This window comes from Natator depressus, chromosome 15, assembly GCF_965152275.1.
Source record: "Natator depressus isolate rNatDep1 chromosome 15, rNatDep2.hap1, whole genome shotgun sequence".
Taxonomy (NCBI): domain Eukaryota; kingdom Metazoa; phylum Chordata; order Testudines; family Cheloniidae; genus Natator; species Natator depressus.
The window spans coordinates 13,589,318-13,601,086 of record NC_134248.1 but is presented as its reverse complement, the minus strand read 5'-3'; the positions used below and the strand labels follow the sequence as shown (position 1 = coordinate 13,601,086).

The following is an 11,769-nucleotide window of genomic DNA, read 5'->3' as shown; positions in this document are numbered from 1 at the left end:
ACAATGGATTTTTCATTTGGTGGGTACTAAGACTATGCCTACTTTGTGGTAAGGAGGCTTCAGCCTCTCCTCTGGGAGCAGCACTTGACATAAACTGCAGAGAATTAAGTGAAGGGCTGAGCTTCCTGAGCCTTAAGGCTCCTGCACCATTTTGCTTCTGCTAACTTGATACTTGTTACTGTTTGAGTCTAGTGGCTCTGGTTGGTTACAGGCTTGCAAAGCACTATGACACAAGCCAGCCCCACAAAGGTGGCTGCATAATACAAACTTTATGCTTTGAAATACTTAGGCCTGGTCCAGACACACACACTATTCAGCTTTAAGTGGTTCAACTTGGTGTGGATCCTTAGTAGGTTAAAACTATTCAGCTTTCAGATGTAATTCACAGGCACTTGCACTGGTATAATACAGTGGGCTTTTAAACCAGTGCAACTTAGTGGCTGTAAATAAGGCCTAAAAGTTATTGCTGGGCTGTACAGGGGCAAACCTTGTCACTATTAAATTTAGTAATTTAACATGAGCCACTGTACCATGATTAGAGGAGACTGGAAAACTTTCAGCTCTGAGCAGCTGTTTGAGTGTTTTACATTGAGGGCCTTGCTGCTGTCTTTCAATATTCTGCATCTTCTTCAGCCTATCTGGCACCTGCATTGCTTGTTTCCTCTCCATGCAGCACTCAAGCTCCCATCTGTCCTTGTGGTGGGCTCTCCTGTAGCTGGGCAAGTGCACTAGTCTACATCTTCCCTTTGTTTGAGCTGAATTTGAAATAACTTAGGCCCTGACACTCAGCAAGGGCTTCATTCCTAGGTGTAAGTAATAACCGTTCTGCATAACAGCCCTGGGTGCCTCTTGCCCTACCAGGCATAGCTCAGCCTTTGAAAAATATAAACTTTAATGTAAAGAAGCTGGGAGAACGGAAGGGGAAAGAAGAGCAGTACCAAGGCAATGAACCATTCCCTGCTGTGATTTTCCAGTCCTAGGGGGTGCATACATTGCTACAGCTGAGTAATACCTAGAGCATCAAGCACTTCCATGGCACAAAGCAACAACTGGAGCCTTTTGGGAAGGAGGGAGTACCAGGGGCGTACCAAGGAGAAAGGTGACTTGGCACGCAGCATGGCTGTAGCAGAACTAGACTAGGACGATCATTTGAGGCCCAGGCTGCTGTGGGATTTACTGTAGCCAGGGGCTAGCCTCTACCCCCTCCCTACACCACTTCTGTACACATACATCTACATAATTCCATTCAGTTTGTAAATGACACTCCAAGGAAAAACTTGTGAAACAAGTTATCCCCAGGGAACAGTGATACAGACTAAAATTAGTGACTGGAGCTGTTCTTCAGACAGCATCTGTCCATGGCAAAGCTTTCCCCCTACCCAGGGCACAGTATCAGTCCAGCAGGAAGGAGAAGAGTTCAGTCACGTGGGGGAAGAGCAGGTTCTCCCCCACTATTGAGGCGGCGGCTGGTTCTGGTCTTGGTCAGCAGCTGGCTGATCATCAGGAAGGGGGTTGTAGTTTGGATCTTCTTCAGGAGTGTCAAATACCAGCTTCCTGGCAGGGAACAGGCCCATCCCCAAAAGAAGTGAACAGTAAGAATTAGGTCTGAGGGATGAAAGCCACCCCATCCCTTCTAGGAACCAAACCTACTCTCAGGGACACCTACATGTACTGCACCAGGGGGGTTTCCACAGTTCTCAGCTGAGTCAGGGAAAAAGCCTATGCATTGCTGTCTACCCTCCAACGACTTGATCCAGTTACCCATACGCTGTACTTCAGTTGTCAAGCCTGGAGCTGCCCTTGTGCCATAATATCTTATTGCTCAAGTGTCCAACAAGGGCCACTTCCTTCCATGGGAAGCTTGACTCCCAGTAACAAGGGGGCCTGAGCAAAGCATTCAAGCCGGAGCAGAACATGTACAGATTGCCGGTTAGGACAGCAGTTTGAGGCACGTGGCACTTTCCACAACAGACAGGGTTGAATGTGGACAGCTGTCAGCGTTTGCACTGCCTGGTTAGTAACCTGCTCCGAGACGTGACCAGCCCGAGTGAGGCTGAGGTTGTCTCCCAGCACTGAGGCAGGTTAGCTATTTTGTTTTGGAAAAAAGCCCTTGGAGGTGTAGATGATACATTGGATCCAGGAAAGATGACTAGAATTTCACTTACAGGAAGTCTGGAGTGAGCAGCAACTTCTTCCCTCCAGGCTGGTTGGGAAAAACATCTTCAAGGAAATAATAAATATGACCCACTGCAATTCCTGTAGAGAAGATGAAGGCAGAAGTGTTACCCTCAGACATGCCTCTTCCCTGGGGGTGGAGGGCAGCTAACTAGCTGCTCGCTGAAGTTCTGAGACAGGAAAAAAGCTACCTGTAAGCAGCTGTCCCAGGAGACAGCTGCATTGCCTCTACATACCCAGCTGGGAGAGCCCTGTGAGAGTCACCACTCTGTGTGTGAGGAGGGTGGGGGGTGTCGCCTTTAGCAAAGGCCTGGCTTTGAATGTACTCATGCTTTATGCTCCAAAGTAAAGCATGGCTGCAGAGAACTCTTGGGGTATGGACAACAAAACAGAACTGGGAGGGCAGAAGGAGTGGGGCATGAGTGTCAGCTTAGAGCTCATTTTCTTCCCATCCCCATTCCTGAAGAGCCAGCTCTGCTGTGGATTCATAGGTGGCACCATCCCAAGCTAATCGTTGGTGCCTCCTGGGCACAATACACAGGTGCTATACAAAGTGCACTTAATTCAACAGTGAGACTGAACTTGGGTGTCTGTGGCAATCAATCAATCAGACTAGGCCAGCTGTTCTCTGAGAAAGGGCATGCCACCAAGGGTGAACCCAGGCCATGTGATGTAAACTGCTGGGGTCACAGTTGGGAGATGCACACACATGCATCAGACACCACCCTTCCAAAGGGTACTCAGTGTCTTCTTACCCAACAAATCAATGATGATAGAATTGCCCAGCAGCAGAGAGAATCCCATCAGAACCCAGGGCAGGAAGGGAGCCTGGAAGTTAAGAAGCCCGAAGAAGTTCATGCGGATGTAAGGGTTCCTGCGGCTCCACACATACACCAGCATGATGGTGAAAGCCTGGCCTAGGAAGAAGAGGCTTGCAAAGAGGCCGAAGAGCTGAGAGCTACAGAGTCAAGGAGAACAGACCATTCTGCTTATGCTACAGCCCAGAGCAGCAGGACAGAAGATGGGACAATCTCATAAGCCCCTGACAAATGCCTGAAGTTCTGACACATTAGTTAGATACTTGGGCAGCTGCCTAAGATTTCAGTGTACTGGAGTCTGCAACATAAGTGAGAGAGATCCCATGCAACTTGCAACTCCTTCCATGAGGTCTGGGACACACCAATCCCTCTGCCCAGTGCTGCATCCTCACCTTCCCCAGGTAGCAAAACCTGCACTGGATCAGTGTCATTTACACCTCAGCTACATTGTGCTGCCTGGGGTGAGCCTGTGGCAAGCAGGGGCTGTGCACCCTCACTTCTGCAGCACCCCTCCCCCGCTCCACTTTCCCAGGACACTGGCCTCCCCTGTAGCAGAGGACAATATTCCTACACTGGACATAGTTTTTCTTTAATGAACTTAGAGAAGTGTTCCATAGCCTGGAAGAGACATGAAACTGCCTGGTGCAATAATTGAGGCTTCATCACTAGATGTTAAGCTTCCAGGGGTGTTAGTAGTGTTTTGCCGAAAACCTCTGTGCAAGATGGGAGATTGGACATGAGAGGTCTCCTTAGACCCAGGCCTCATATGAATCTGTGAGCAGGGCCTGTCTGGATGCAGCTAACTTGGACAGCAAAATGAGCGGACAAGTCACCAGCTTTATCCTGCAGAAGTTCACCCCTCTCCTGTGCATGGAGACAGCCCCCATACTCATCCCTCCTTGCACCCAACCCTCCGTAACAGTGGCTGCAACAGGAATTAGTCAGCATGCCGTTCTGCTGAGGAAGAGCACGTTCCACCCCAGGGCAGGCATAGCACAAACAGCGGTTATTCCCTTGGAAAACCACCTGGCTCTTCAGGAGCAATGTCCAAACTGATGGTTATTGCCACTATGGTAAGTGTCCAACCTGCTCAGCTCACAGGAGAACCCTATTTTGTTAATTCTCTCCTGTAAATCTACAGAGCATGAACTTAGTGCTAGTGGAAGCAGCCTGACTGACAGCAGGGAGCCCCAAGCCCTCTATGAAACCCTTAGAGGCAGCAGTAGGGCCTGTTCATTAGCCCCTCACCATTGCTCTGAAGGGAGTGGTTTTAATATCGCCATGATTCAGTACTTCAACAAAAGAGCTCCAAGCTCTTTGTAAGTAGAATGATCCTGCTTTCCCCCAATGGGGAAGCTAGCAGAGAGAGGTCAGCTTGCCTAGGTCCCAGTGAGTCAGTGCTAGATCCCAAAATAGAAGCCATCTCCCCCAACTCCCTGTACCATGCCCTACCCACAAGACCAAGCTGCCTTCCAAGGCTGTGAGGAGTAGGTAGGTCAGTATCCATGGGAAGCCCTTCCTTGCTCTTTGCTGAGGATGCCAGTTAGTGCGACACGGTAGTTTTCATTTCATGGACACTGGTCGAGTGGGATCTGGACTGAGAGGAAACTCATCTTCAGAGCTCTGAGGATTATAACTACTACCCTGGGCTAGGTCTGAATGGCTGCCCTACAGGGAGAGAGATTCTGTATCCCATTACAACGCTTAAGAGCCAGCCAGGCCACTTCTTAAAGTTAAGTTTCATGTTTTGAGCACAAGAGGTGGACCTGACATTTATCGGCATCCAAGCCACTCACACTTGTCCTCTGCAAGAGAGTTCTGTCCAAGATAAACCATACCCTCTTCTCAATTAGAGTCCTTTCCCTGGAAGGGAGATGGGTGGTTTGTTTCTAACATGCCAATGGCCCTAAGGCCTAACTGCAGGTTTGCAGAGGTGAGACTCTGGGCTTCCCAACCATTTCCCCTGCTGTGCTCAGGGGCTCTGACTCAGTCTTGGCAGGTCAAGAGTGTGGACACCACAGATGCATTGGCATTTGCCTAGCGAAGCACTTACAGACACTGCACCTGGATGTCGGAGTCTGCTCAGCATTTGCTTATGAAAATATACACAGCTTTAGGGAAAGTGCATCTTTTGATACAGCTCGTTTCCATCTGGAGACATGTTTAACACCCTTCTCTGAGTGCACCTTGCAACAGATGGCAGCAGGCTTCTCTGCAGAAGGAGTTTTTTGTCCTTCCCAGACATGTTTCTCTTACTTTAAAATGGTTCCAAAGCTTAAAACAATGTTCACACTAGGTACAAAAATCAGAAGTAGCCCTGGTCATGCCCATGAGCTATACCATCACGGTGCAGAGACTTATGGTATGCAATCTGCTAAAGACTCAGGGCCAAGCTGCCTTCAGCTACATGCAGGCAGCTCCTTTGTCAGTCCCACGCACTCTGGGAGCTTGGAGCTAAATGTTTTAATTGCTGCTGTTTTCTCTAAATTACCCATATTCCAGTCACTTAGACACTCCAGTGTGAGCTGTTATTGGGCAGTAACACACCCCCGCCCCCCCGCCAAGATGACAGCATGGATCAGTGTAGAGATATGGGAATAGGAACCTCATAGCTCAGTAGGGTTACTTAAGGCTCCATTTCCGGCAAAGCCTACTGATTGGACAGCTTCCTGCATCCCTGATTACACAACATCCTGCCCCCCTGTCCAATTATATGTGACCCCTCCAGATACATCAGAGCTCCTGTGGTCAGTGGAAGAAACAAAAGTTAACTTTTTGTAGCTGGAGCATAAATCTTAAACGAGTCCTTTCAGGGCCTGGGGAGTACGAACAGACGTGTACAACAAAAGGAATTAGCCTGTGGAGTTGCCAGTCCACCATTTGAGAGCCTGCACAGACAGAGGCTGCTGTACATGAGAAAAGCCATCGCAGGAGCAGAGACTGCATCTGTCAGCCTGGTGGCTCCAGAGTTTGTCTGCCTTGGGAAACATGAGCCTCACATCCTGCAGTCCAAGTTTTGCCACTCTAGGCAGCCACCTGTCCTACTTTATGGGAAAGCCAACCAGAATGTAGAGAGGCATACAGAAGACCTTAAGAAGGTCCTTGGTACAAGGAGTCAGTGGACTAGCAGCCTATTCACAAAGTATCATAGGACAGCAGCCCAGAGGGCCTTGACCAACTCAAACAAACAAAGGATACTGTCATGAGAAATCCCCCGAAGAGAAACATGAAGACAAAGTCTGCAGTCCGTCCCCGAAAGGAGCCTTCCTCTAGCATTCGGCAATATCTGTACCTGAGAGCAGGAAACGAGAGGGTTTGCAGTATAGGAAACTTAACAGCTGGCTGCCCTGCATCACTGGCTGAACCACAGGGGTTTGCCGACAAGCTCCCACAAGAGGTTTCATGAGAGGAAGCTGCCAGCCAGCTGCCCAAGTCCCTGAGCCAGAGCAGTGAGATTCATCTTTTGTCTTGTGTTACCAGACTCAGGGAAAGAGTGAGTCACCTCTGTCCAGCGTGGCTGCAGAAACCACACTGCACTGGCCATGGACAGCACAGTTCCAGGAGCTGGTATGGCTCTGTAGTCTCTGGTGGCAGCTAACATTGCCTGTCTCACTGATATCACACTAGGCATTCCTCAAGGGGGGTTGCCCCAGCCTGACAGGTACTTTGGATGGCAGATTGAATGAGTGATGGGCTAGCTGGATCTCTTCAGCAGTGAGCTTGGCCATCTCCCATCCCAAGGCACCAACAGGCTCTGGAGCGACCCTGTCTGGGAATTGACTTCATTTCAGACTGGCAGAGACTTGAGGAAGGGGAACTCTACAGCCCAGCCCCGCCCCGCCGATGATACAAGCCAACTAGATCGGGAAGGTGGGCGAGTGGAGAGTCACATTTAAAACGAAAAGGGAGCAGAAAGTGCTGCTGAGACCAAAGGATACAAAAATATCATGTTGAAAAAGAAACTGAATCCCAAGGGCCCAAAAAAGAGGAAGTTCGTGATCAGCCTCCAAATCTGTAAGAGAAGAGACAGGAAAAGAACGAGATGGACAGCCATATCTCTTCCCCAATTTGGAAGGTCCCCTGCACCTATGTGCTTCCATACAGCCATTTACCCTGTTCGGTAATCAGCCCCACAAAACTAGATGCTTGTCTTACCCACCTCCTATGGATTCCATCTACCCTCTCAGAGCCAGACAGTCTTTCCTCCTTGGTGAGTGATATTTCCACACCTTCCCCAAGGGAAGAGACAATTTATGATCCCACCACCCAAGGCAAGACTCCTTCCTAAAGAAGAGCTTCCCCCATCCAGCCTCAAGAGACTAGATGGTCATAAATCTCACCCAACCTTCTTCTTGAAAGGGGACTGGATTGACAGTCTTAGTAGGATCTGAGTAAAACAGGAAAGGGACCTAAAGAACCCACTGTGGCGTGGGGCAGAGAAGGGTGGGGAAAACACTACTGTCTGACTATAGCCACAACTCCAAACTTCTGCTAGTGGGAAAAAGTCCCACAAGGCCCAGCGGCCACTTTCACCACCAGACAGAGCACAAGAGAGTATCTGGAATAAAGAAGCTCCTCTAAGCTAGTAGGGCTCCTTGTGATAAGGAAATAGGGAAACTGGGCTGGCCTGCTGGCTCCACCTCCAGCTCATGAAATCTCTGGATTATCAGGCTAGGAAGAGAATGAAGGACTCAGTGGAAAATTAACCCCTTGTAAGAAAAGAATCTCACCTGGAACTTTCTGAAAATCAGATCTGGGTTGAAATACAGCTGGAAAGGGGTGATGAATTCTAATTGCTGCAAGAAACCAAGAGAGCAACCATTTAACCTTGGAGTGAGACATGAGAAGCAGGTCATGCTGCCCATTGTGTTGTTTATACAGCACCCAGAGTATGCCAGACTTTGTACCAAGAAACCTACCACTTAATTTTACACATGATGCCATGAGTGAGAGCATTAAGTGATGCAGAGAGGGATGGGGAGGACAAAGGATACAGCGATTAGGTCGCACAGCTACTCAGGGTTGTTATGTAATAGTATGATGGTTGACAAACCAACGTAGTTTTTTATTTTGGGGAGGGTAGAAGGGAAGGAAGTTGGCATACAACATCAGGCAAGGTTGGAAGCGGGAAGCTTGAGGGAAAGAGGAATGGGGCCAGGACAGACACAAAGCAGCAGAGGAACAAGGGAAAGGATCAGCAGACAAATGCCGGTGGAATGGTCAGAATCTATTTCAATGGAAGGATCTTAGTCCAAGCAATTTGGAGACAAAGGTGGAGTTTGCTGGAGACACAAAGAACCCTGTCACCGGGGGAGTGGAAATGTATGAAGTGTTTTTAGTGGGGAATGAGCCACTTGCTGCATAAATGGAGCAGTCATTCTCTTTTGGTTTTTTGCCGTGCATGCTGCTCAAGTTGTATCTATTGCTTCTCTGAGCCCCTTTTTATCATCCTCTGATGCTCTTTATTCAAGCAGGCACCATTTGGTTTTCTGATTTTGGGTGAACACTGTGTCTGTGTATAGAATCGTAGAACTGGAAGGGACCTTGTGAGGTCATCTAGTCCAGTTCCCTGCACTCATAACAGGATTAAGTATTATCTAGACCAGCCCTTAGAGGTATTTGTCTAACCTGAAGTGTGTGAGGGGGCAAAAACATCAGCCCTCCCAAACCCATCCTACCTGCCATCCCATGAAGGACATTAAATGCAACCTCTGACAATACTGTTCATTCCAACCCCTACCCAGCAAGGGAAGAGGTGGTGATTTGCAAGGATGGTTCAGGGAAGACATGGTGAGCTGCACGCAGGACTATTGAAGCATCTTACTCCTAGAAGTCTGGCCTCAGAGAACATTAGATATTGCACCCTGTCTGAGACCGGGTCACAAACTTATTTCACTGCTAGCTGATGGTGGGACAGAAAGAGAGTGTGTGCTTTAGAGAAAATTAGAGCAAATTATGCAAATGCTGAGAGCCAGAATGCAAGCCCACCAATTCCACTATTCGCAGAATTTAGCCTCGAACTAGGGAATAAGCGCTAGAAGAAAGCTGAAAATCTTGTTGCTCTTGTTTGAACTATCCCATTCCCTGCCACAGAAAGGAAACGAGGAGCAGGCAAACGCACAGACCAAATGTCCAGCAGGTAGGTGTCCCGGGCACAGCGTCTGCCTCCCTCCCTAGCACTGAGGAGCAGAGCACAGGGTACAGGACCAGCCTCAGCCCAAATCCCCTCCCGGTGAGCAGGGCAGAGAACACCCAGCAACGTCCACTCGAAAGGGGCCTCCGAGGGGTCCGACCCGGGGCCGGCTGGAGAGAGCCGGTAACCCCTCGCGTTGGGCTTCGTCCTCAGAGCGCCTGGCACGGCCACGGGCTGGCGGCGGGAGCGTTCACACCCCGACTGCCCACCTGGCCGCCCACAGGCTCCAGTCCCAGGGCACCGGCCGGGCCCGGAGGGGCGGGGCTGAAACGTGTCAGAGCCCGCGTCCACACGGCAGCGCGCACGTGGGCGGGCGGCTGACTGCGGCTTTATGCCCCCCGCGGGGAGGGTAGCTGGCCGGGCCGCAGCGAGCTCCCGCAGATCCCGGCCGGCGGGAGGCCGCTCGCGGCCCCCTTGTCCCCAGCCCCGGCCCCCCCCTTACCACGGCGGTGGTGGTGAGGACGCAGGCGGTGGTGTAGGCCCGCGTCACGGCCGGGATCCCCAGGTACTCCTGCGCGAAGCCCTGATAGGCCATGGCGCCGCCGGGGAGCCGGCACCGGCCTGCAGCGGCGGGTCCGGGGCGGCGGCAGCAAACGGCGCTACGGCCCCTTTAACGCAGCCATACGGCCGCAGCGACTGAGGCAGGCTCAGCCCCACCCCCCAAGCCTCCGCTCGCCAATCGCTGCGCCAGGGGGAAGTGACAGACAGCGCTCACCAGCCAACCACCCGCCTCCCCAACCCGGAAGAAACTCGCCCTGACTGGAGGGGAATAGAGCGGTCAGCGGCGACAAACCAATCACTGGGAAGCGCAGCTCTGTGGGGGTGGGACAGAGCAGAGAGTGAGGCGGCCCGGAGCCAGTGGGAGCGCACGAGTCCTGCCCCTCTTCTGGCAGGGGTGGTGGTTGTTGTGGCGGGAGGAGAGAGGGCCACGTGGCTGTAACAGGCGGCCAATCAGCGCACCAGAGGGCCCTAGCGTCGGAGCACCTAGACCAATAGGAAGAGCCCACGCGTGCACGGGGTGGGCGTGTGGAAGTGGGCGTGGCCCGGGCCCCCTGGAGGGGTTGGGACACCGCTGAGCGGCGGCTTTTCGCCGGCTTGAGGGGCGCGGGGCGGCGCCCCCTTGAGGCCCATAGGGTGGCTCTGTCCCCCGGGGGGGGGGCCGGCGCTTCACAAGCGAGCCGGGGGAAGGGGCGAGCCGGCAGGTGGCGACGTTCGCAGCCGCTGCAAAACCGCTCGGGACCGTTCAGGCCAGAGCCGAGGGCCAAGAGCCACCCAGGGAGCGCCCGCCACGGGGAGCCTGGGCAGCGGGATGGCGGGGTCCGGAGGAGCGGCCGCGTCCGTCCGTGTCCGCGAGACGAACGGGCGGCCTTGTGGAGAGACTGGCCAGTCAGCGGCGACGCGGATAAACGCGCAGTAAAGCGCCTCGCAAAATAGGATCCCACCTCCCCAGACAAAAAATGGCGGGGGGGGGGTCTATGTCAGCTGCTGCTCATCGAGCAGGGGACGTGGGGCGTCGCTGAGGGTCGTTCGCTCACCGCGCCCGCTCAGCGGCCGTCGAAGGAGCGCGCGGCGTGTTCGGAATCCCGCCGAAGGGGATCCCTAACAAAACAGACTGGCCTAGGGTCCCTCTGTAAACCCATGGTACGCCCAGGTAGTGGGTGCTGCGTGCAGATTTGGTCACCCTATCGAGAAAAGATATATTGGATTTGGAAAAGGTACCGAAAGGGGCAGCAGAAATGATACGGGGTAGGGAGCAGCTTCCCTCTGAGGAGAGATTTAAAAAAGGCTGGAAATTTTCAGGTTGGAAAAGAGGTGATTGGGGGAAATAGGATAGAGGTCTATAAAATCATGAATGGTGTGAAAAACTGAATAAGGAAATGTTATGTACTCCTTCACATAACACAAGAACTAGGGGTCACCCAGTGAAATTAATAGGCAGCAGATTTCAAACAAACAAAAGAAAGTATTTCTTCCCAGTCAACCTGTGGAACTCTTTTTGCCAGGGGAATGTTGTGAAGGGCAAAATTATAACAGGGTTCCAATAAGAACTAAAGTACATGGAGGATAGGTCCATCAATGGCTATTAGCCAGGGTGGGCAGGGAGCCAGCACCATATGCTGTGTGTCCCTAGCCTATGTTTGCCAGAAGCTGGGAGTGGGCGATGGGTTGAATCACTCTACCATTGCCCTGTTCTGTTCATTGCCTCTGAAGCACCTGGTATTGGCCACTGTTGGAAGACGGGACACTGGGCTAGGTGGACCATTGGTCTTACACAGTAAGGTCATTCTGATGGTCTTTTCTAGAACCCAGATGTTTCTGCTCTCCCCCTCCCCCCGCTGTAACCCCCTACATCCCACTTGCCTCCCAGAGTTGAGATAGAATCCAGGCATCCTGATGGGGTTTCCCTCTCTGCAGAGTTAGTAACAAAGTAAGAATAAACATTAAACATTTTAAACCTAACCAGTGTCCCTTAAGTGACTTGCCCTTAAGATGTCAGAACATGTTAGTATTACAGCTGAGTGGGCCTAATATTTATTTCATTTTCTTTTTTACATAGGAATTAGATACAGTGCTTGTGTCAGC

At 51.6% G+C, this 11,769-nt stretch overlaps 1 protein-coding gene across 1 annotated transcript; it reads right to left on the bottom strand.

Annotated features, from left to right (window-relative positions):
• Positions 1 to 990: 990 nt before the first annotated feature.
• DERL3 (derlin 3) lies at positions 991 to 9,877 on the bottom strand. Its single transcript, XM_074972795.1, has 7 exons — positions 9,629 to 9,877; positions 7,724 to 7,789; positions 6,932 to 7,005; positions 6,192 to 6,285; positions 2,931 to 3,126; positions 2,166 to 2,256; positions 991 to 1,554 (listed from the first exon to the last, which is right to left on the bottom strand). Exons 1-7 carry the CDS (start codon positions 9,719 to 9,721, stop codon positions 1,452 to 1,454), a joined length of 717 nt encoding a protein of 238 aa, XP_074828896.1. The 5' UTR covers positions 9,722 to 9,877; the 3' UTR covers positions 991 to 1,451.
• Positions 9,878 to 11,769: the final 1,892 nt, after the last annotated feature.

Bases quoted from the DNA above. Each gene is read 5' to 3' on its own strand.
- DERL3 (XM_074972795.1), bottom strand. From the start codon at position 9,721: ATGGCCTATCAGGGCTTCGCGCAGGAGTACCTGGGGATCCCGGCCGTG. The intron at 7,790-9,628 runs GTAAGGGGGGGG...GGTTTCTTGCAG, and splicing joins TCCTCACCACCACCGCCGTG to CAATTAGAATTCATCACCCC. The intron at 6,286-6,931 runs GTATCCTTTGGT...TCCTGCTCTCAG, and splicing joins TTTTTCAACATGATATTTTT to GTACAGATATTGCCGAATGC.